Raw genomic sequence first — 23,782 nt, forward strand, 5'->3', positions numbered from 1 at the left:
GAAAGCAGCTATCAGAAGATGCGTACACTGTGGTCATAAAGGGATGAACATGGACTCGCGTAGGCTGTGACGTTTAAACAATACTTAATTGATACTAATGGACCTAAAGTGTGCCAAGAAGATATCCCCCACACCATTGTGTGATATCCATGCTTTATGTTGCTGCCAAATTCTGATCCTGTCATCCGAATGTTGCAGCAGAAATCGAGGCTCATAAGACCAGACGGCATTTTTCCAATCTCTTGTTGTCCAGTTTTAATGAGTTTCCCCAGTTTCCTGTTCTGTGACATTAAGTGTGGTCTTCTGCTCGTGTAGATGATGAAGGTTTGACGTGTTGTGAACTCAGAGATGCTCTTCTGCATAACTTGGTTTGTAACCAGTGATTATATGATGCCTTCCTATTAGCTCAAAGTAGTCTGGCCATTATCCTCTGACCTCCGGCATCAACTAGGCCTTTTCACTAGAGAGCAATGGCTCACTGGGCATTTTCTCTTTTTCAGACCGTTCTCTGTGAACTCCAGAGATTGTTGTGTGGGAAACTCCCAGTAGATCAGATTCTGAGCAGCAACAACCATGTCATGTTCAAACTCCCTTAAATCACCTTTCTTCCCCATTCTGATGGTCACGTCAAACTTCAACAGGTCAGCTTGACCATGTGTACATGCCTAAATGCTGCATGTAGTTGCTGCCACGCGATTGGCTGATTTAACATGTCGGTTATAAGCATTAAAAGGTGGCTGATGAGTCTACGAAGATATTAAAGACATGTGTGAATATAAACTGCAATAAAGACATTAACAGACATGCTTTTAGTAGGAAAATGAATACAAGCAATAATTATTTCAGGCTTTATTATTATTTTATATAGTAACATATTCCGTTACGTTACTCTCATTGAGTAACGTAACGGAATACATTACAAAATACATTTTGGAGCATGTGTTCTGTAATCTGTAGTGGAATACATTCTAAAAGTAACCTTCCCAACACTGGTCCAAAGATATCCATGTTAGTGTTACTGGTGGCTGTAAATTGCCCAAAGGTGTGAAAGTGTGCATGAATGGTTATTTATCACTTTGAGTTCATCTGCGATGGCCTGTTTAAGGTGTGCTGCTCTGGAGGATCTGATTGAACTTCTATTGTATTAATATTCCTTCCTACAGTTAACTGTCACTGCTTGAACCATGATCACTGGGTAGCAATAGCTACCAAGCTAAATAAAACACAAGAGCTATCTTTTTCCTATTTTAGTTACAAAACTGAGCCTCTCATACTGGGAATTTACCAGCTGAGCCATTTATATATATTGTATTCAACTTTCTTTATAATTATAAATTAAAATTGCAACCATTAATAACAAAAGTATGCTAAAATAACAAGCATTACAGGAACTACTTAATGAGTCCTATTAGCTAACTGGCCCCTGCCATATGTATTCCCAACTAGCAGCAACACTAAGAGCATCTTTCTAACAGTTCAAAATGCGTAGCTATCCCATTTTATCATCAGCGTCTTTGCTGCACTGTCAGGTGGTGGTGCTGTTAGATGAATCTGCGTTATGTAAGCTTGGAATCGGAGCATTTTGGAGTTCAACTCCAAACATCAGAGGCATTAAAGACGCGCGATTTTACCACAAGCCCTTTTCTTTTGGACGCCTCTGAAATGTGTTTCAGATGACAGATCTGAAGAAAGTTTTGGAGATGGATAGAACAGAATGAAACGCAGCATATTCAGCCAGTTTGAGGAAGAGCTCAGACCATCTGCTCATCAACGTGGCTGGAACTTCATTAAAGCCTCACGCCTGTTCCTTTCATGACTGCGTGGCTTTGCCCATAAACAAAATCTTGTCCATACAGGAGTGGTCAAATTGCCTAACATAGGATATGGTAGGCTTATGGTAGGCTTTGACCTTTTCTATTTCTGCACTGACAGTTCTGAAACCACACACACATACAGATGTGCACGATACAAATGGAGACATTTACAGCTCGTTCCACCTGCCTTTAAACCTTTCCTAAGCCTTTTTAGCTCTGTAGCCTTTCTGGCCTCAGCTCTTTAAACAGAAGGCTGAATCGATTCCCATGGATCGCTGTGAATCTCAAGGCTCTGTAGGTTTTTGCTTCATGTGCGACCTCAGTCCGAGCCAGTGGCTTTAATGCCCAAAACACACACATACACAGGCACAGCAAAACCAAACTTTTCCCCCCAGGGTTTCCCAGCCCACTTCTCTGAATAATTCACCGAACCTGCTTTGTTCATCGATCGCCCTCTCCACCTCTCGCTCACAAAGACACATCTTTCACTTAACACACACAGCCAGGAGCAGCATAATGGGCATCATTCATTATAATTCACCACCACTGTGGCTATTGTGTCTGCCAATACTTTCTACAGGCTCAACTTTATAACCCTTTGTAACCACTGGTATTGTTTTCAAGATCATTTCAAAGAAAAGAGCCAAAATGTCAAGTAGACTGGAGTAAACAATATGACTAAATGTCAGTGCCGAGCAATCAAATCAGCTTTTCTCTATGCCTACATTGTTTTCACAGCACGCCAAAATGTACCAGACTCCGCAAAAGCCTTTCCTGCCTCTCAAGTAGAGTCAAAAGCAATTATTAGGATTTAGATTCAGACCTGCTTTAATAATTCAATTGATACCAGTTTCCCCCAGATGCTTCAAGCCATTTCAATATTTAGCACAGACGTTAAAGCTCATAACGATCTTGCTGTTCTTTTGAAGATATTTTTGAACTTCCTCCAGCTGGCTCCCTAAATGATACGCTCTCAGACTTTCATCTCCTTTGTGCTGCTCCAAGTTGTCCCTTTATGTCAGCCTTAGACGTTTTCTCCTTTACATTCATCATATTCTAAAGACAACATCATTACCCATAATTCTTTATGTCCCCGCAAGGTTTTTTTTTATTACCCTGTCTTCCTTCTCTCACCCCAACCGGTCGCAGCAGATGCCCCCCCCCCCCCCCCCCCCCCTCCCTGAGCCTGGTTCTGCCAGAGGTTTCTTCCTGTTAAAAGGGAGTTTTTCCTTCCCACTGTTGCCAAAGTGCTTGCTCATAGGGGGTCATATGATTGTTGGGTTTTTCTCTGTATCTTGAGGCGACTTTTGTTGTGATTTGGCGCTATATAAATAAAATTGAATTGAATTGAATCTTCTGCGTAGAATGACCTCTGTGTTTGCGTGATTATACAATGCTTGCAATGCACTTCTCTTTCCCTTTAACATGAGATTGATGTTATAGATTTTTTAACAAAATACTTATAAATAATCACTGTCCACCAAACTGTAGTGAAACTTGAAAGAGTGCAGTGCAAATGAGAAGTGAAACAAAAAAAGTGTCATGTTTTGTCGCTGTGACCAACAAATTCCAAAATATGCAGCTTTTACTTTGAAGGCGAACATTCTCTGTTTTCAATTGGTGCTATACTTTTTACAGATTCAGGGCAGCTTTGCAAGTAGTTGGCAAGTGTTTGCAGACAGGTTGGCATCTTGCACGCATGCTATTACTGACTACGGCAACCTGCTTGTGACAAAAGCAACTGCAAGGAGGTTTTGGTGCAGCACCACATACCTCTTTGCGACCAGTTTCACATTAGAGTCTGCCAGCAACCTCTACCAACCACTTGCCAACCTGTTGCAGAATAAAAACGTCTGCCTAGTTACCAGTGAGTCACTGACTGGTCTCTAGACCTATGGGCCCTCAGCAATTTCTTTTATTGTTAGCAACAACTCACAACCAGTCAGGTAATGCATATTTTTCAGATAGACACCGAAGTCCAATCTGGATGACAAACAATGGTCTGAACTACACAGGAGACTATGTTATTTAATTTAATTCAATTAAAATGGTCTAAAAGGCACTAACACTACAAACATGGTGGAAACATCCAGTTAGTGAAGGTAACAGCAAGTACACAGCTGTCAGCTGACGCTAAAGCTGCCTATGTCAGAATGATGCTAACCAAAGCAGTCATTTTGCCATCTCCCAGTAATCAGGAGGAGTAGTTATTTTACAAAATCACCAGGGAGAAACCATCCATAGAGACCAATATTGTTTTTGTATGAGGTTGTAAACATGCTGTAAAGCTTGTAAAGCTGTGTATTTTAACATTTAACAGTCTCTGGGGATCGGCTCATTTTTAAGCCAGCTTCAAATGGCCACTAAAGGAGCTGCAGTAGTTCCAGCTGGCCGCTTAGTGAAAGTTTTTTTCCTGAAAACATGTGGCTGCAAACCAGTCATCTACTGCTATCACCTGCTAACATATCTTAGTTATCAAATTAGCTACACATTCTCCCAAGGACCAGAAATGGTGAGCATGGGCTCCAGTCTACAATTATATTTGATTTATTAGGGGACATCAAGTCTGAGTGAAGTGTACGCTATATATACTGTATTGCATATATAATTTATGCAATTAGCAGTAGTTTCTTACCATTTAGTTGTACTTGCTTACAGTGGATTAGTGTTATAATATTCTTGCAAGTGCAAGCAACTTCACTGCAGCAGGCCTTTATTCACACAGTTTCATCATGTGTATGAAAAAGAAGAAAAGTAGAGAGCAGTACAGTGAGGAGAAAAGTCAGATGATAAAAGCATATATTAGTAAAAGAGATGAGCCAATGTTTGCAGATACTGAGATCAGAAATGGTAATTCAGTGTTGGGGGGAATGATAGACCCCAGACTCCCAGCTTTGATTTACTCCACCAAGGCCATGGCTACAGTCCAGTTGTGGTCTGTATTTTTATTCTTCAGGCAGAATCAGATAGTAATTGTCTTTCTCTATCACTAGCTCCAAGGGACTCACTTTCGGTACTTCATCCTGAAGGTTCAGCTTCACTAAAAATGCACTATAAATGAAAATAAACAGCTTGCTTGCAACAAATTAGTGCTTTTAGCTCAGTTTGTGCTAATATTTAAACTTTGTTTTCTTATGCTCTGGCTCATGTACATTTTGCATACCTACTTTCATTTAATATTTTAATAACTTGTTTTTCTAAATATAAACAATTACACACTGACAACTGAAAATTGTAATGTTGCTTTTTAACCTTAAAGATTTTCTCAAATGTTATTTCACATATGCAGCATTTAAAGTTGCAGTCAGTCATTTTTAAGGTTATTTAACAGAAAATATAATATAACATAATTATGTTATAGATATAACATAATATAACATAATTATGTATTACAACACATTGATGTGTTCTCATAAACTTAGAATCCATTAAAAATGCAAAGGAGAAGGCGCCAGTTAATGGAAGCCACCATGTTGTCCTGACATGAACTGACAGGAAGCCAGCTAAACAACAACAACAGCTAACATTAAGGAAGCTAATGTCAAGCTCAAGTGTGCTAAAAATAACACTTTCCCTCTGATAGGCAGTTTGATTACATTCTTATATTGTATGAGCATCCAAGTTCAACAATATTAGGTCCAATAAAGATAGTTTCATTAAAGGCAGCTAAAAGATGCTAACAGATGCTAACAGTAGCGAAAACATTAGCATTTACTGACAGAGAAGTTCAGGATATCCTCAAAAATTCACCTCTTTATTGCTGTAGTTGAACAGAAGTGAACTTCACTGACTCATCGACTCATATCAGACTCCTCCAGAGTAAATAATGTCAGCTGAGGTAAACGGCAGATTAACAGTCTACAATCACTACAGCCAGAGTTGTTTGTCTTACAGCGACCGCCATAGCTAGAATTATGGATTTAAAATGGGAGGAGTGAGAAAACTGAATTCAGGAGAATGCAGTCTACAATCTATAAGCATCTAGTGGTGACATTTTACACACTGTGCCTTTAAACTTTAATTGAAGTGAATGTATCATGTGGTTTCCAAAGTTCTGGCCATGAGCAGGGATAAGGTTTAGTTAGTGACCATGACCAAGACAACTCTGAGATTCTCTGACTTGGAGATTAAAGATTTGCTTTTGAGTTGATGTCCAAATGTTAATAAAAATAGTGTTTGCACTAGCCGTGCAGTGTGTTGGACATCTCTGTCAACTGATATGTAATGTTGTTATTCATTTAACTACTTTTAGCTTTCTACAGTAAATAAATAAAGCCTTTCATGATCACATTTTTCTGAGTTGATTTATCTTTAAACTCTAAACTAACATGCAAGCAGAGCTCGCTTACTTTGGAATAGTGTATTAAGTTTGAGTTTTATTCAACTATCAACCTTTGGCTCTTTCAAAATGGAAAAGCTAAAATCCCCACTTCCTTTAAAGAACACTTGAGGCTAATGTGAAAAACCAGTCTTTCCCCACAGACTCCAGCGTTAGACTCCAACCTTCAAGTATCACATTAACATGTTCAAAGCGATCTGGATCTCTATGGATAGTTTTCTCCTTTATAATACACAGGGATTGATATCTTATTAAAACTGTGGACTGACAGGCAAGGATATATAGATTAAGAGGCAGCTGTGGCAAATCAGTGCCTGCAATGTTTCACTCCACAAAGACTGGTCACTGAATTGGAGCACACCATAATTTCTTGAGGTGTTTGTGCCTTTTGAAGAACATCAGTTAGCAGTAGTCTCTGTGTTGCACATGTAGAGTTTATAGATGTTGATATTTAAAGTAGCTAGCGTTAACTGATGATGATAACTTGCTAACCTAAAGCAACTTCTGACTTCAAAATAAACTGCAGCAGCCAAAATGTTAAGGTTTCAGAAATGTGAGTCAACAAACCAGAGGGCAACTTCCATTTTTTATATACAGCCAGTGGTTTTATTACTTTAATCACCGGGACTCAAAATAAATGATAGCAGTTACAACATATAACTTTATTTAAATGAGGCAATAGGTTATTTTATTTAGGCAAATTAAGTAATTAAATGGTTCACTAGTATGCACTGTTGCCTCACAGCAAGAAGATCCTGGGTTCAAATGTGCCTTTTAAATGTTAATCCTAGATGTAGAAACACTTAAATAAAGTAGACCCTAACCCTGACTGGGATGTTTTATCTGCCACCTTTGATTTACAAGCCGTCTACTCTCACAAACTGTCACCAAAGTAAATATGTACTGAGTATTAGTCCATGCTTGCGTTGTCATTTCGGCTCCTTGCTATATAAAAGAGTATGATTGCACTAGAAATGAAGTGTTTCAGATAATCTGGTTCTTCGGCACGCATGTTACGTAACAGCAGTTGAATGTGAATGGATCTACTTTAAGCAGCGTGCATTGGAAGAATACTTCTGCAGAGCGATAGTTTAAATCTTTATTTGGTTACTTTCCACAAGCCCTGACACCATCCGACTCCTTTCCACTTTGAATGATAAAGAAACCAGAGAAATCCAAAAAACGAACAAAGTTGGACAGTGAGAGCTTTTCTGCAAAATTTGGCATACTGTATGTATATTGCATTATTACAGTTTTACAAACAAATGTACAACAAATACATCATAAATAGACTCTTATTGTGAGACAGCTTGCGCAGGGTTTTTTTTTCTTCTTTTTATCTTGTGCCCATATGGTGGTGGTGGTGTGAGCCATGACTTCCCCTTATGAGGAGTACTCATACTCCTCTGCACTGCGGCGGCCGAAATCCATCCAGCCTAAGTAGTCCCTGTCTGCTATCCGGTGGTTGGCACTCGGTCCGACGCCTTTGCTGTTTGCCGTGGAGTTTCTGCGCACAGAACCTTGGAGGGGATGAGGGAAAAAAGCGTGGGTGAAATCAGTATTCCTCTGAGTGAGGAGAGCATGAGAGAAGCTGAGAACTTCTCTGCGGTGAAATCTTACTTTTGATTTCTTATTTTGCATAGAGACGCTCTGATTTTCAAAGTAAGAGACATGAATCAGACTTTTAATTCCGCGAGAAGCTTGAGCAGGGCAGAGAGGTTTTTAGCACATGCAGGAAATTTAAAAATGTAAGAAACGATGACGCAAATAAGTGCTCTCAACCAAGCAGTTTATAGACTCTGCACAAAAGCTCATTTTCAGGGATTTATCTTTTGAATATCTAAATTTGCATCTCTTTTCCAACTTTTTAAGGCACATTTTGTGCACTTAAGGGCACTTTGGCAGTTAGCTGTGTTCATTACCAGCTTACAGCTTAATTTAATTCTTTATTTGTGCCTTCTGGAAGAAAAAGTGCGCACAATATTCGAAAACTGGCTCTCCGCACTGAGGATATTTGGCTGGTGAGCTGGGCTTTGAAAAAATGTTCTCATCTTCGCTTCATTTTGTGATCGCTCTGCGGTAAACTGGGTGGCTGTTGGGCATTTTAATTGCCCGGTAGTGATTCTCAGCTCACATCGTCATTATTTCTCTCTCTCTCTCTCTCTCACACACACACACACACACACACACACACACACACAAACACACACACACACTAAAGACACAGCTGAAGTTTAGCCTGACAGCGTGCCATTAGCCTCCCTTCCTGTGTGTCATGATCGCTGTATCAGTGCATGTGTGCAGAAATTTGTGTGTGCTTTGCAGTGAAATGACCGCACACACACACACACACACACACACACACACACACACACACACACACACACACACACACACAGATCTTGTAGAACACGTCTGCTTCCGATCTTTTGATTTCTGTTCCAAGTGAACTGGAGCAGAACTGCTCTCCATTTGGTAATCAATTGCACGCTCGCAGAGATGGAGTTTTTTTCCCACCCACATCCTCCTACACAACACACACACACACGCACACGGCGGCATGCACATGCATACACACTGCGTTTCAACTCCCTGGCGTGCTGAGAAGATTGGCTGCAGAAAGACTCGATAACGACACCTCCCACACCAAAACATGCAAGTGAACAGCATGCACATGAGCACAGACACCCACAATCGCACACGCACGATTAGCAGAAACACACATTCCCCGAGGCATTACATATGAGTTTCACAGCGCCCTCTGACATTTTAGAGTATTCACTGTCTGGCCCAACGCTTTCTGAGTCTGGGGAACTTTTATAATCGATATTACACAACAGCAAAGTAAAAGTACAGCTGTAACTCAAATACATATTTGTGTTTTATTTAAGCTGAAAAAATTAGCTAAAGAAAAACAAAATCCAGATTTCTCACAAAAGCCACTGATGCCAAAATAAAAGATTTCACTGTCCATCTGTAGCTCTGCAAAATGTTTCAGTCTGTACAAACTGTCCTACAAAGAGACACGCAAGGAGCCAGTTTCAGTATCTGGACGCCAAGTGGAAAAGTCTGATTCTGACAGTGTGTCTGTGCATGTGTGTGTGTTTTCCCCTGTCCGGTCAGCTGTCCGAGAGACGTGAGTGCTGGACGTTATAATCTACGACAGGGTCGAGGGTTTGTTTCCTTAGCAAAAAAAAGAAAAAAAAGTGATGTGAAGTCAGATAGGGGGAAAACAAAAGTGAAATAAGATGGTATGAGGCAAGTGGCCGGAAGGCTCTACACACTAATACGTGCTCTTTCAAACCACAAAAGCTTTTCAGAGCCACTAATTCATTTTACAAAGCTGGTTGTGCACTAATTCCCGTAATTAGTATGACTGAGGGGAGGGGGAAGGCAGGAAAAAGCACTGCACTCCAAATACTACTGTTGCCAGATGTTTTTCGTTTCACACTCACATGCACACAGACACTTCCCTAAACACATATATCATTTAAGGCTGCAGGTATGGAAAGGATGCCACCCAAATCCACATTCCTCACACTCACTAACACACCTTTCCTGGAGGAGATGAGTCTAGCGAGCAGCTCACTGAGATTGGCCCGGGAGTCTGCATCCTCCTCAGCCAGAGGAAGAGCTTTCAGCTGGGGGGCAGAGCGCCTGTGTCGGAGGTGGAGATCTCCCAAGGTGTGGGTGTCAGCCTCAAGGAGAGCTGCTCAACACAGGCAAGAAAAGCACGAGTCAGGCACAAAAACTCACTGTGATGGCGAGAAACGTGTCGCAACTTTTACCTTCAGAGAGAGCGGAGATGGGGCGCTGGCCCTCGTCTAATGGCTGGGAGGAGAAGGGGAGCCCCAAACAGCTCGCACACAGGACTGCCAGCACGACACACACACACAGCCCAGCATTCATCTAAACAGAAGTTTAATGAGAAGGAATCAGAGATGCAGTCCAGAGTGAGAAACGACAGCTTGGACCATCTGCCAGACAAGCGCTCCTTCACAACTAAAAATTACTCTGACTCAACACGTTAATGAGGGCAGCATATTAACATATTAACACAGTCACCCGCGCGCAACACACTCTGGCCACATTAGATAACTGAGGGTAGATATCACGAATGCAGCTTCACCAGGTGGAAGTGACTTGATTTTTATTGCAGACAAAAATGTCCATTTTGATTTTGGGAAACATCTCTGGAATTTGTTTTATGAATTCGTGTCAAATCATATTAATCAAATTGTATATATTTGATTCTATAAATTCTATAAATTGTATAAGGAGGTAGCATGTGTAGCTTTCAAAGAATTAAAGCTTAGCACAAAAATATCAGATATTATCCTCTGTACCTCACTTTTTGTCTGTTTTAGAAAAGACTCTGTGTTTGAATTTTGAAATGATTATAAAGAAAACAAAAGAATAATAAAAAAGAAGGAAATTCTCAGTTTAACAATCCTCATAAAAGCCTCAAATCACCTGCCACAAAGCAAATAAAGCTTACCTTGAGAAAAGATCTTCAGCGCGTTATAGGAGTGTGTGAGAGTGAGAGTACTTCTGCGCTGAGTGGGAAGGATGCCCCTTTTATACTCCCTGCTCAGCGCCCTCAGAGTGTGTGTCTGCGTGTGCGTGATTTGCCTTGAGTGTGCATCCTGTGTATCCCTCTGAATGTTTGAGAGCCGTGCGCAAGCGTGCTCGTTACAGTGATACAACGGAGAGCTTCGCTTTTATTGTTTGTTAGTTTATCATAAAACTCCACGTCAAGAGTTGCCTGTTTGACATCCAGTGACACTGCGTTATATATGTGTGTGTGTGTGCGTGTGTTTAATCGTGAACGTATCTGTGAACATTGCAAACGACATTAAATCATTCTGATCTGAAGTAAAGCCTCAAACTGCTATTTAAATGTTGAGAAGTTTTACAGTATCCGTGTAGGAAAATTGAGGACATTCATAATGCATGTGTGTGTGTGTGTGCACACGTGCGTGTGTGTGTGAGTGGGGGCCGTTTGGCCAGGCATGCGTAGGTGTGAGTGTTTGTGCACACCCACATATGTGTTAGATGTCAGTGGCTACTTAAAAAGTGGGCGGAAGCACAAATGAGAATCTTCGGTTTTGCTCATTTACCAGTTGACCGATCTTGAAGTGAGACATCCTCACCATCCACCTGCTGTCTCTCTCCCCCCCCCCCCCCCCCCTCTCTGCTTCTCTAACCACGCAGGATTAACCCGCCTCATTGATCATGCAGGTGCAAATCGGTTGATTGCTATTGATCAGCTGTTATGGGTTAACAGTTTTATTAATCAGGCTGATTTTCCCGATGCTGGTGGACGACTTAGAGCGCCGGGGCTCTTCTTACCTGCTGAGATAACGTAGCGTCAATAAGGCTGTTAAATAAGGTTAAAGTGAACAATTGAACTGCACAAGAGGAACGCAGACGTCCTTTTCTCACAATTAGACTAATTAGGAGAAACATGAGTGGTGGGTCTGAAATGGAGAGGACGTTGAAGCTGTACTTGAGCAATGTTTCAAAGCAGCTCCAGTTTACAGTATGCTTACATCTCCATGAAATATGGATTAATTGCTTATTTGCTGTCAAATAAGTGAAAAACAATCACAATTCCAAGATTCTTTGAGGGGTTTCTGTTAAAAGCAATAACTGTTCTTGACATTTAACTTCTTTACCTTGCTTTTTTTTGCCAGTGCAGATGAAAAATCTCTTTAAAGACACCATCCACTGTTTAAAAGATGAAGATTTTAAATGTACACCTATATACATTTATTTATTTATTAATTTTAACCTGTCCTGTCCAGAAGTTGTACTGCCAGACATATATAAAGACACTGAGAGTTAGCTGCATTTAAGCCACAAGTCACAAACAGAAGCTGTATTAATGGTGTGACCCTGTAACAGAGAGATTAGAAAATTGCTGCAGTTTTTCTCACACATTTAATACCATGTTTGAATTAATATGTAAAATATGCAAAGCTGCACCAGATGAAAGCTTACATCATCAGTGTTTAATATGAAAGAGGTCACTCGCAGTGTCAAAGACCCAGGAGGAAATAAATATGTCATCAGTACCAATATTCATTTCACTGTATCCTGTGTGCTTTAAATAATTACATATTAGTCATAAAAGTCTTCCTTCTCTCACCTCAACCAGTCGCAGCAGATTGCCGCCCCTCCCTGAGCCTGGTTCTGCTGGAGGTTTCTTCCTGTTAAAAGGGAGTTTTTCTTTCCCACTGTCGCCAAAGTGCTTGCTCATAGGGGGTCATATGATTGTTGGGTTTTTCTCTGTATGTATTATTGTAGGCTCTACCTTACAATAAAAAGCGCCTTGAAGCAACTGTTGCTGTGATTTGGCGCTGCATGAATACAATTGAATTAAATCCCACTTCCTTCATTGCTATTTGGTCAGCTGTGCCACTTGACCAAATGGCACAGCTGACACACACCAACAAATATTAAATTTGTTCTGGTGAAATTTAATATTTCACCAGAACAAAATGCTTTTGGTTGAAAAACAAATAAATAAATATATAAATATCACCCTGCAGAGTAAATTTCTACATATCAAACTTAGAAAACAGTCCACTTTGACGATGTACTCTTTCTGCTTTTTGCAGAACATCACCTGCAGCGAGTTGCCTCCCTTTAACCCACATCTGCATCTCTAAACAGAGGAGGACTAAAGTGCTCGATTTACTGAGATCAGCTGCAAACTTCTGGAGTTGGAGAGTCAATAAATACGTGAAAATGACTCGCTCAGTCTAATGGAACCCGAGTTCCAGCTGTGACTGATTAAGTGAATGGCAGACAGGTTAAGGTTTATCTTTTCACTAAGCAGGGTGGCAGCTCCTCTATATCAGCTCATCACAGCAGCTGTACTATCATTTGCAGAGCCAACAAACTGTGCGGGTAATTTCTTCAGAGACACCCTTTATAACACGGTTTTCTACCTGGAGAATGTTGCAAGAACTATAGCTAACAGAAGAAGCTGCACACTCTGAAACGCCAGTGCTTGGTAGCTTAATAAAAAGCTGAATAAATCTAACTCATCGTCATCTGCTGAAATCCCAAGAGAGTTCCTGGTTTTAGTGTTGTTTGATCTGTAAACTGTTTTAAGATATAAATACTGATCCCCACCAGGAATGAAAATGGTTTAACAGATGAACGGATGTAGCCCAACACCCCCAATAAATCCCACCATGGACGTAGCTACCATGATGCTACGTATTGGTTTTTGATTGAGCATTTTGAACCCCCAGAGTTAGCATTTTAGTTAGTTAGCTGCCACGTTGGTTGGTTGTATCTGGTTGAACAGGTGCAGTGCTAACATATCAGCTAGCTAGCTTTAGTAAGCTACTCCATTTCGTTGCCCTGTACCTGTGACATGTGCAATGACAATAAAGTTGAATTCTATTCTATTCTATTACCAAGCTTGCTAGTGACCCTGAATTGGATAAACAAAAAAAATGGCCAGATGGAACCAAAAGCTAGTGGTTTCCTTGCTTTTGGTCAGTGGCTTAGTAAGCTAGTTTACTAAGCTAGCTTACTAAGCTTAGTAAGCTAGCTTACTAAGCTTGCTAGTAAGCGAGATGCATCCATACACAATGCACAGACACAGATACCCAAATCTCCCACACTGGAGCACACACTTCTTAGAGGGGCCATTAACTATATTAACCATGGAGCCATCAATATTATTTGTCTTAACTGCATTAATAATGCACCAAAATGAAGAGTAAAAACTGGCCTCACATTTGTCAGATGGACATTAATATGAATCTAAGTAAATGTCAGAAATCCAATGTAGCTGCTGGATGTGTAAAAGAGTCATTATTCAGCACCAACTGCTGGGATATTTCTCAGTGTTTTCTGCTTTCATCTGTTGCACACTTGGATTAAGATGAATCAAAACCAGTGTAGCTTTGTGAGTTTTGCCTTTTCTGATGCAAATGTATATACATAGAGCAACGTTACACATTTGTACAATCTCTCACAGCTCAAAACACTAATACTTCTTACAGTACATCAATGAAATAAACATAAACAAAAAAGTGTGATTCAGCGGTCTTCATCTGCTCAGTACAGGTATAGATCCACAAAAGCGCCACGAGGTTACCACACAAACTAATGAATTAGCTCTTTCTTGTCCTTACACATCAATGCCCCCAAGCAGCCAAAAAAAATCTGATTTTATGTTTTATATAATTTGCATTAGATATCATAACCTCACCAGGTTGTATAACTGCTGTAAACTGTTTACTGACATCATAAAAAAATTATGGTACTTCACTGAGAACCACTGTAGTTAAAAGAAGATTGATTTTTCCATGTACTGTAATATTATCTAATCTATGTGGCAACATGATTTCATTTTGGGACATCCAGAACCTTTTCTTGTGCACACATGGATTTCATAAGGCAGCGAGAAGCCAGCACTGAACATCAGGCATCAGTGGCAACATGTACAACACTGATTAAGTTACATACAACATGGGGATGGGGAGTGTGTGTGTGTGTGTGTGTGGAGGTAAGTAAGTAAAATCAAATATTTATTTGTATATCACTTTCAAGATCAATATAACAACGAAATGCTAGAACATAATTACAAAAGGCTCTAGCCTCCTCGTGACCCTGAGTTGGATAAACAGAAGAAAATAGATGGATTGACCAAAAGCTAGTGGGTTCCTTGCTTTTGGCCGGTGGGTTGTAAAGTGGCTTGCATTTGCACAGTAACTGTGGACAGGCTATATGTCTGTGAAGGTTCTCAGTCATCCAGGTCATCGTAGTCAAAGGAGCTGGGAAAGAAAAGCGTCTGGACTTCTTTAAGTTGCTTGAAGACGTTTCACCTCTCATCGGAGAAGCTTCTTCAGTTCTCTGAACTTAGACTGTGGCCAGGCTAAAGCAGCCAAAGTAAAGCACCTTATATCACTTGTGTAAATTTGCACCATCAGCTGATGTGTCCTAGCACTGACTGCAGCCGAGCTTGACGTTGTATCCTCCAAGAACTAACACCACACTTGATGACCATCTCAATCCAATTAAGCCAGCACTTCTGGCTGCCACTTGCAAAGCTGCCTTTAAAACATTGAGCCAGACTCCCAGCCACCACACAGGAACAATGAGTCTCTGCCAATCACATCACCTCCCCCTGACATTTTTTCTATTTTCACATTCATGCTTTTGTTTCACTCTGCTCGTCTTTTCCACTCACTGAAGATCACTGAGACATTTTCACCAGGCACCATCAGAAGGCATGAGTGTAGGAGGTGAGGCTACGGTCGTTCAAATTAGAATTAATTAACCATGCGGTGTGGGAGGCGTGCATGTTTGTCTCAGGCACTTGCTTTTGGGCGTCTCTTCTTCGGCTGTGTATGTGTGTTTGGGATGTGGACAGACGAGATGGCAGCCAAGAGGCAACCTGTTGCTCTCACTCTCAGTTTTTAGTGGAAGTGAGCAAAAAGCCTGCACTCCAAGAGCTGAGCATCTATCTGCAGCACACATCTGGCCTGACAGGCGGGTTTTAATGCTTCGAATGAAGAATTTAACTGATGACCCTGAAGGAGATTTCCAGAAGTAACTATTCTTAAAGCGCGTAATTATAGAGACAACTGGCAGAGACCCCTCGCTGAGGGGTTTGCTACAGCTTTGGTATACAGTTAGTAAACACTAAATAATGCATAGATCTATTAATGCATCTGTCTCAGTAGCATTGTGCTCCACTCAAACAAGCGTCTTAGAGCAGTCACGATTAAATGGCTTACATATTTACTAGGGGTGCAACGATACTCGTATCGATATCGAACCGTTCGATACAGTGCTTTCGGTTCGGTACGCATACGTATCGAACGATACAACATTTTTAATTTATTTTATCAACTTTCCTTCTGACGATGCTGTCTGTGTTGAGCGCTCAGTGGATCTGCGCTCGACAGTGCAGCCTAGGCGGAGTAGTCGAACACAGATTCACTGAGCGCAGGGCAAGCTAGCTAGACAGAAGTTAAGCTCGTTGCAACATGGCAAATTGAACCTCCCCCACCCTCATTCAGATCTGGCGTTTGGAACTATTTTGGTTTTCATGTGACGTATGACCCTGAAGGTAAGCGCGTCATGGACAAAAGTAAAACAGTATGTTGGATGTGCCAGCAATGCTCAATTGGTGGGAACTAGTGTGTTAGCGCAGTTAGCTCGTTAATGTGTTGACGTCTTCCAGCCCCACTCATGAGGCGATCCGCGGTAGCTCGTTAACGGAGATTTGCCGTGTTGTGACCTTAACGTCATTTCAGATTAACGCTGACAGCACTAGTGGGAACACAACCAATATGACTGCACATTTACTCCGACATCATCCTAGTGCAAAGACAAGTGGAAGCAGACAAAAACAAGCACGCATGCTACAAACTTTACCCGAGTCATTTAGACAGCCGTTAGCACATGATTCTCCTTATGGGGACCTGATATGTTTAATATGCTGCTGAGAATATAGCCCAGAAGAAGCGTATAGTATAGCTTTTATTTTGGAAAGAGACATTTCTCCATAATAAACTCTCTTTTCCAAAGATGAGTGATTCCTCAATCAGATACAGGGCTCGCAAAATCGCTAGCCCTACGTCCTGGGGCTTTTTTCCAGTCGGGCTACCAAAATCTATCTCTGCCCTGCCCGTCGGCCTATCGTAGGAAGGAAAAATATATGTCAATGCTTTTGCATTCTTTCGGAAATGTAGCTGGGTAATTATGTCATTGGCATCGGCCACTGTCAATATGTGACATACTGAAATCGCGTTTGAATTTGCGCTTGTTTTTTGCTTTCACTTTGCAATCGCGTGAACTGTGTATAGAAAGCGACAGTACTGATTGGTGAGTGATGATAATTTGCGCACCAATTCCTCTGACATGGTCTTATCAATCGTTAGCTTACTATGCAAACATGACAAGTGAAATCTCCTGCAGCTTAAACATGTGAGAGGTTGATCGCGCAGAGAATCGCTGAGCGTTATGTTAGTGCGTGTGTAAAAGCAGCAGGATATATATTTTAGTTCTGCTGAGCCAAATAAGACAGGTCAGGGTGAAGAAGTGACAAAACGGAAAGGTTATGACAAATCAGACTATAAGGCAAAAAGAAAGTGCAGCTTTATGGTTTCATGGACAAAAGAATTTCTGTGGCTGCAATATGACGAGCTAAATAACCAGGGCTGCACATAAGTGGTCCGCAGGTGCGCATTCGCTGTCAAAATAAAAACCCGCACAAGATAAGAAGTTGCAACGCGTGTTTGCGTACATAAGATTTTAAGGAAGAGGACAGACATTTGTTTAGAACTCTTAAAGATGTCGAAGAAGCTCCTTTAAGCAATTACTGTGATGTTCCTCCACCTCCAAAGAAATGTCAGAAGGAGTCCGAACCACAAAAGAAGCACGTATTCTCGGAAAAGTGGTTGCAGGAGGTGAGCTGGCTTCAAACAAATGATGAACGCACAGAGATGTGGTGCAGAATGTGCCGTGAAAATTTAATAAATGACAAATTAATAAAAAGGCATGAACATTTTTTTTGTATCGAAAAAATATCGAACCGTGACACCAAAGTATCGAACCGAACCGAACCGTGAATTTTGTTGTATCGTTGCACCCCTAATATTTACGTGTTTTATTATGCAAGTTTTAATTGATTGATTTTGAAGATGTCAGCAAAAATAATATAATACAAATAGCCAATAGAAATACGGCACAATTTACATACTGAAAAAGGAGTAGGACAAAATATAAACTTATGCAATCTTATGCCTTTCAATGTTATTTGGTAATTATTATCTCAGTGTCCACATAATATCTATATGTACACACATATATACACAGATATACACACATAAACAAAAGAAAAACTGCAACATGTAAACATTTTGAAAATATTTTTTGTTTTTTTCTGTTTTCTTCTGCATTTCTTCACGTCCCAATTCTAGTGGCTTCCAGGCTAAAATGGCTTTCTGTTGATTGACTGGACATTGTTATTATGCTATACTTGCCACAGTCACAGCCTTAATCTGTCAGGGTGTGGTGTGGAGAGGACACAAATGCAGGAAATCCGCCAAACAAAAGAAATGAAAAGGTGTCTTTTATTTAGCTTATTGTATAAATCCGCCTCAAAAAAAGACAAACTAGGACAAACACTGGAGATGAACCAATGATCTGACAAAGGGGGGACTCAGAGAGGGAACACAAGAGGTTTCAACAGGTGGAAACAATTAGGGAGAAAGCAAAAGGTAGACAAGTAGTACAAAATGAAACAAGATGTAAGGAAACCAAGAAAGGAAACCACTGAAAGACAAATAAATAAAACAGGAACCGAAATTCAATGACATCACAAAAGCCGAAGACCATAGCATAGCCAGACAGCAGGAAAATACACTCTGGATGAATGACGCACTCCTGCACCTCACATGTTCTTAAACCTTAATTCAGGGATGTCAAACTCATTTTACACCATGGGCCACATACTTTGATCTGTCAGTGTCAGAGGTGGGAAGAATTTTTAGGTATCTGTACTTTACTTAAGTATTTATTTTTACACCCTAAATTTTAACGCAAATATCTGTACTTTCTACTTCTAACAAAACAGACTTTAGGTTCATCTATAGGGTTTATACAGCCGGAAGGACTGCAGGTGTCCATAAGTTATGTTTGAGGAACTTCAGATTCTAGCTAGCGCTGCAGAAGAGCAGGATGCATGAAGGGAATGACATAATTCAAGGGGCAGGTAATTTCAAATTCAACATTTCCAACAGCTCCTGGTAGTTTTGTCCAGGATAAACAATTTAGTTTGCATCAATGTGGTAAATGTATAGTAAAGCAGCAGTCCACAACCTTTTTTGCGCCACGGACCAGTCTAATGTCCGTCAATATTTTCACGGACCGGCCTTTAAGGTGTGGCGGATAAATACAACAAAATAAAATGATACGACCAAGACAAAATCTGTGTTTTTTTGTAAATATAATAATAAACGTGACTTCACTGTGTAATTGTGTAACTTTATTAGCAGTGTCCTCCTGAAATGCGCCAACAACATTGAGAGTAACATCCTCCTCTCTACCCCTTAATGCTCTCTGGTCGCTATGGTAACACGTAAATATTTCTTTCAAAATAAGACAGAGTTAATAATAAAAACCCTGAAAACCATAAATTTCACGAGCGAGCTTCAACTTTCGCAGCCGGTACCAAACGACTCACGGCCCGGGGGTTGGGGACTGTAGTATAGCACAGTGTGTGACTGGCGCGCAGCAGCTGTGGTGCTCATGGTCAGAGTTAGGTTAAAGGGGAGCAGAAATTAATTTGCATTTCAGATAATGACACTTAGAATATCAACTTTACACCAACTGTATACAGTCTAGTATAAAGACTATAACAGAGAGCAGCAGGTCAGCTGATCACATCATGCACATTCATTAGAATTTAGATTCGTATATTTGCATTCTCATGTAATATTATTTTATTATTATATTAAAATGTAGCACATAGTTCAGCTACCTTTGTACCAAAATGGTAGGTAGAATTGTCCTTCAGAGAGCTACTTTTTACTTTCTTACTTTGACTACCTTTCAGAGCCTGTTACGTTTTCACTTCTGCTTGAGTGAAGAAGTCGTATTGTTTAAGAAAAGCATCTGTACTTCTACTTAAGTACAGAAAGTCTGTGCTTTAGCCACCTCTAGTCACTGTAAATAAGTTTAACTACACATTTAATCGCTCAGCTATCCTAATATAAGACAAAGAATTTCAACAGTACAGTTTTTCTACATGATACAGAAATACTGCTCTAATAAATAAATCTGTCAGCACGACTCTCTGAGCTTAAGTAGTAAGAAATTACTGTGTAAAGTTACAGAAAGGTTCAGGTACCTCATGGCACAGACTGTCTTGTAATTATAAAACAGAAAGTTTTTGTTAATTTGCACAATGATCCACATAACACAAACAGTAGATAGGGGAAAACATGAACTTTCCTGTTATTTAATTGTTAATCTATTACTTAATTACTTTGGTGTCGTATAAATTGCCATGGGGGAGGTCTTTATCTGTAGAAAAAGCTGTAAAACTGCTGTAAACGTTTTCCAAAACCGTCCAGTGTACCCGATAAGAATCTGTGCAGAGAAGATTCTGGCCTGCAGGCCTTCGGTTTGACCCCCTGGTTTAAATGCAATGGTGCATGGTAAAATCTGACTGTTTTCATTTCACATTTCTCATCCCACGTAGACTTTTAAACCAGAAATCTTCAATTAAAATGAAAACATGAGTTTGCATGCAACTACAGATTCTAACAATGTAGGCATGAGCATAAAAATGATATACACAGGTATATACATGCAGTATTAAGTTTTGTTTGAGAGGCTATGAGCTGAGTAAAAATAACCAAAACAAATATTAAACTATATTTAGTAACACTGCTTTGCTGTTGCCATGATCATGACAAACTGGAGTTATTTGTTTGCATAATTAAGGTCTAAACAAGTAAAGAGAGGTCATTCAAATATAAAAAAGGATAATGATTTGTTCTAGAAAACAGATGAACCCCACCTTTAGCTCCCTAAAAATAACTATTCCAACTGTACGTAACCAGAGCAACGGTACTAATGCCTGACATAACAAGCCATTTCCAAGTTCTTCAACAAACACACTCAAGCTGAGGCACTATCAGAGGTAAAAATGTTCCAGATTTTTCTACAGTTACATGATCAATGTAGTTGTTCTCCCAGGTGTTACAATCAAGCTCAGCATTCATACACCAACCCAACCAAGAAGTCCAGGCTCTTGATCTTTTTTGATAAGATAAAAGAGCAAAAAACAAGTTCATCCGAACAATGCTGCAGCTCTTTACACAGAAACATAACTTTCACATTTGAATGGTATGCTTTAAAGGTACAGTCAATCCATGATGAGTTTATTCATTAGGGGAAAAGATATTGTACTGATAAATATGCATTGGTTACATGTCTTCTCATACTTAAAGTAAACCCATTAAAAATAAATAGGTGTGAGTGGCAGTTTATGGAAACAGCCATGTTGAATACAGTGGCCTAATGGCATTTTATGGACATGCCTAGAGACTAGCCATCTACACTACTAGTCAAAACTTTAGGCACACCTTCTCATTTTTGTTTTATTTAAAAAAAAAAAAAGAAAGAAAAATAAAGGTTAGGTCATTGTGTCTTGATTTATGCTCAATCATCCGGGTAGTAAATCCCAAAGGTTGATTCTGTTCATCTGGACGCAACGTTTTCAGTGGGAGAAACGTTTCGTCAATCATCCAAGTGACTTCTTCAGTCTCAGCTGACTGCAGGTTTCCCCAACCTTCCCAAGTTAGAAATGATGTGGCACATGCGTTACACGACAAATTTAAATCCAGCTGTTTTTTCACAGCGTGCTCGATGTGTAAAGGCGTAAGTCTTGTTCCAAACTGTGTTATCTGTCATAGCCATGTATAATCCTATTTGACTGATGAGTCACAGCGACTCATCTTTTATGCTTTTTGCAATAAAATTTTCGATAAATAACGAATAATGGTAATTGTCTTGCACAACAGCAGATGACACTACATATCCAGTGCTTGTCATCAGCTCTCAGTAAGCCTTTGTGTGTTATGACGTAAAACTACAACCTCAGTTCAAGTGCAGAGCAACACAACAGTGTAGCGACCACCCACTGGTGTATGCCCGGAGGTTTGCTCTGAAACAGCACACATACTTTTACATTATGGATGAATGCTCTGTGCTGATACTGAGGTGGTCCAGCAGCACTCGAGTCCCAATGAATTCAGTTTCAAGTGCAGTATGAAAAAGACACCTGGGCACTCGGCTGCATTTAGAAAAAGGAAGGAGCCCCCGCGCTCCCTTTTACACACCTACACCAGCAGACGCGCATACCTGGAAGGAAATCATCCAATCCTGCATCCATTATAAACTCAAAAAGGAATAGTAAAAACTCATTTCTCAGCATCCTTATGCAGATCTCGGTTTCTTTCAATCTCATTGTTAGCTTACCATACACGGACCATATATCCAAATCAATTCTTTTATAGAAATCTAGTGAAAAAAACTGGAAACATTATTAAAACAGAGATTTTATTCATCCCTTTGCTGGACGTTTAGGATTCATTTCTACACATGAAGCTTTTCCATTTTCCTTCGCGGGCCGTAGGCGACGTCTCGTGTGAATGAATCTCCCAGGAGATCGAGCACCACCACGGACAGGACAGGGAGGCCTATTACACCCTGCTTCCCATCAATTGTTCTGACACATGGGTTGATGAGACTGAACTCGTCTCACCGCAGCAATGGACCCACTATGATGGACATGCTCACACATATTATCATGTGCAAATTGCTCAGAAATTCTTCCTGTTAAGCTTTTTCTTTCTTTTGGTCCACGTTATTCCTCCCGTCTCATATGACGGAGATGGTGTTAGGTTTTGTAATGTTGATTGTCATTTATGCTTAGAAATATCAACTTATATATGCTTAGAGTTTTATAATTAGTCTTAGATTGGTAGAGGTGTTTAAATAATTGTGTAGTGATAGGATGTGTGATCCTTAATAGTCTGCAAAGGCTTGGTGCGCATTCCAGAGTGTTCTGGAATCCACACCTACATCCTGGGAGCATGGGAAGAGGTCGTACCTTGTTTTATTGTTTTATGGTAGGATAAACGTGGCTATATCTGTTTTAGTCTAAGTGCCTTTTGTTTATATGAACTGCTGGACTTTCCAGACCAGTAGGCTTAGGGAAGTCATTTATGGGGTCACACTCTGACCCCACACACACACACACACACAGGCAAGGTACTCTTTGTTTGTATGTAGACGTTGTATGTTAATGAACCTATGCATATTCATGTAACCTCAATAAAAGAGCAGTGTTACGGGGGAGCGGATGAGAGCAACTGGGGCCAAGCGAAGGAACGGCGTTTGTCCGGTTCTCTCCCGTGCACGAGAAACATGAAGAACTTTGCCTACTCGTGTCTTGCTTTGCTGTGTAATTATATTGTCTTCAACGTTCCAGCGAATAGGTTCAAGCTACAAACCTATCAGATGGGAATGTATTAGGTGGAAGAAATTAAACCGACGACAGGAGTGAAAAGAGAGGAAACAGATAGCAGACAAAAGGAAGAGGCTCAGATTAAAAAACAAAAAACAAAACAAGAGGAAGGAATCATTAACAGCAGGTATAGTTTAGCTGTTATTTAAAAGATGTTCAGGTGGTCAATAGTATGGATTCACTTTAATGAAAACATTGTTTCACCTGCTTTTTGAAAAGCCTCTCTGCTGCCAGAGCTTAAAGCAGCTCGTGGCTTCCAGGAGCATCTGCGCTTTCATTTTTCCACTTTTCACATTTCATGATAAGCTCATCTGTTAACACATTGTTCCAGCAGCACATAGTCGGTCCTCTGCGATTTGTAGTAAATGAGCCTTTTTCCTCATATTTAACTTCGAAACGCCGGTGGTTATCAGTCTATGTAGAGTAGACTCGGTGTGGGTTGTGTTTTGCATGTTTCATTTACATACAAATAAAAGGCATTATATTTTGCATTCACTGAGAAGACTATGTTTCCTCTCAGTCTAAAGATTCAAGTTAGTTTTGTATTTGCTA

The 23,782-nt window shown here is 40.3% G+C and overlaps 1 protein-coding gene across 1 annotated transcript; it reads right to left on the reverse strand.

The window, feature by feature from the left end:
• Positions 1–7,238: 7,238 nt before the first annotated feature.
• On the reverse strand, positions 7,239–10,748 carry cckb (cholecystokinin b). The gene is made up of 4 exons (XM_006795214.3): positions 10,652–10,748; positions 9,942–10,062; positions 9,707–9,862; positions 7,239–7,673 (listed from the first exon to the last, which is right to left on the reverse strand). The coding sequence occupies exons 2-4, from the start codon at positions 10,060–10,062 to the stop codon at positions 7,537–7,539; spliced, it is 414 nt and encodes a 137-aa protein (XP_006795277.1). The 5' UTR covers positions 10,652–10,748; the 3' UTR covers positions 7,239–7,536.
• Positions 10,749–23,782: the final 13,034 nt, after the last annotated feature.

Source organism: Neolamprologus brichardi, chromosome 22 (assembly GCF_056152115.1).
Source record: "Neolamprologus brichardi isolate AB-2024 chromosome 22, ASM5615211v1, whole genome shotgun sequence".
Classification (NCBI taxonomy): Eukaryota; Metazoa; Chordata; class Actinopteri; order Cichliformes; family Cichlidae; genus Neolamprologus; species Neolamprologus brichardi.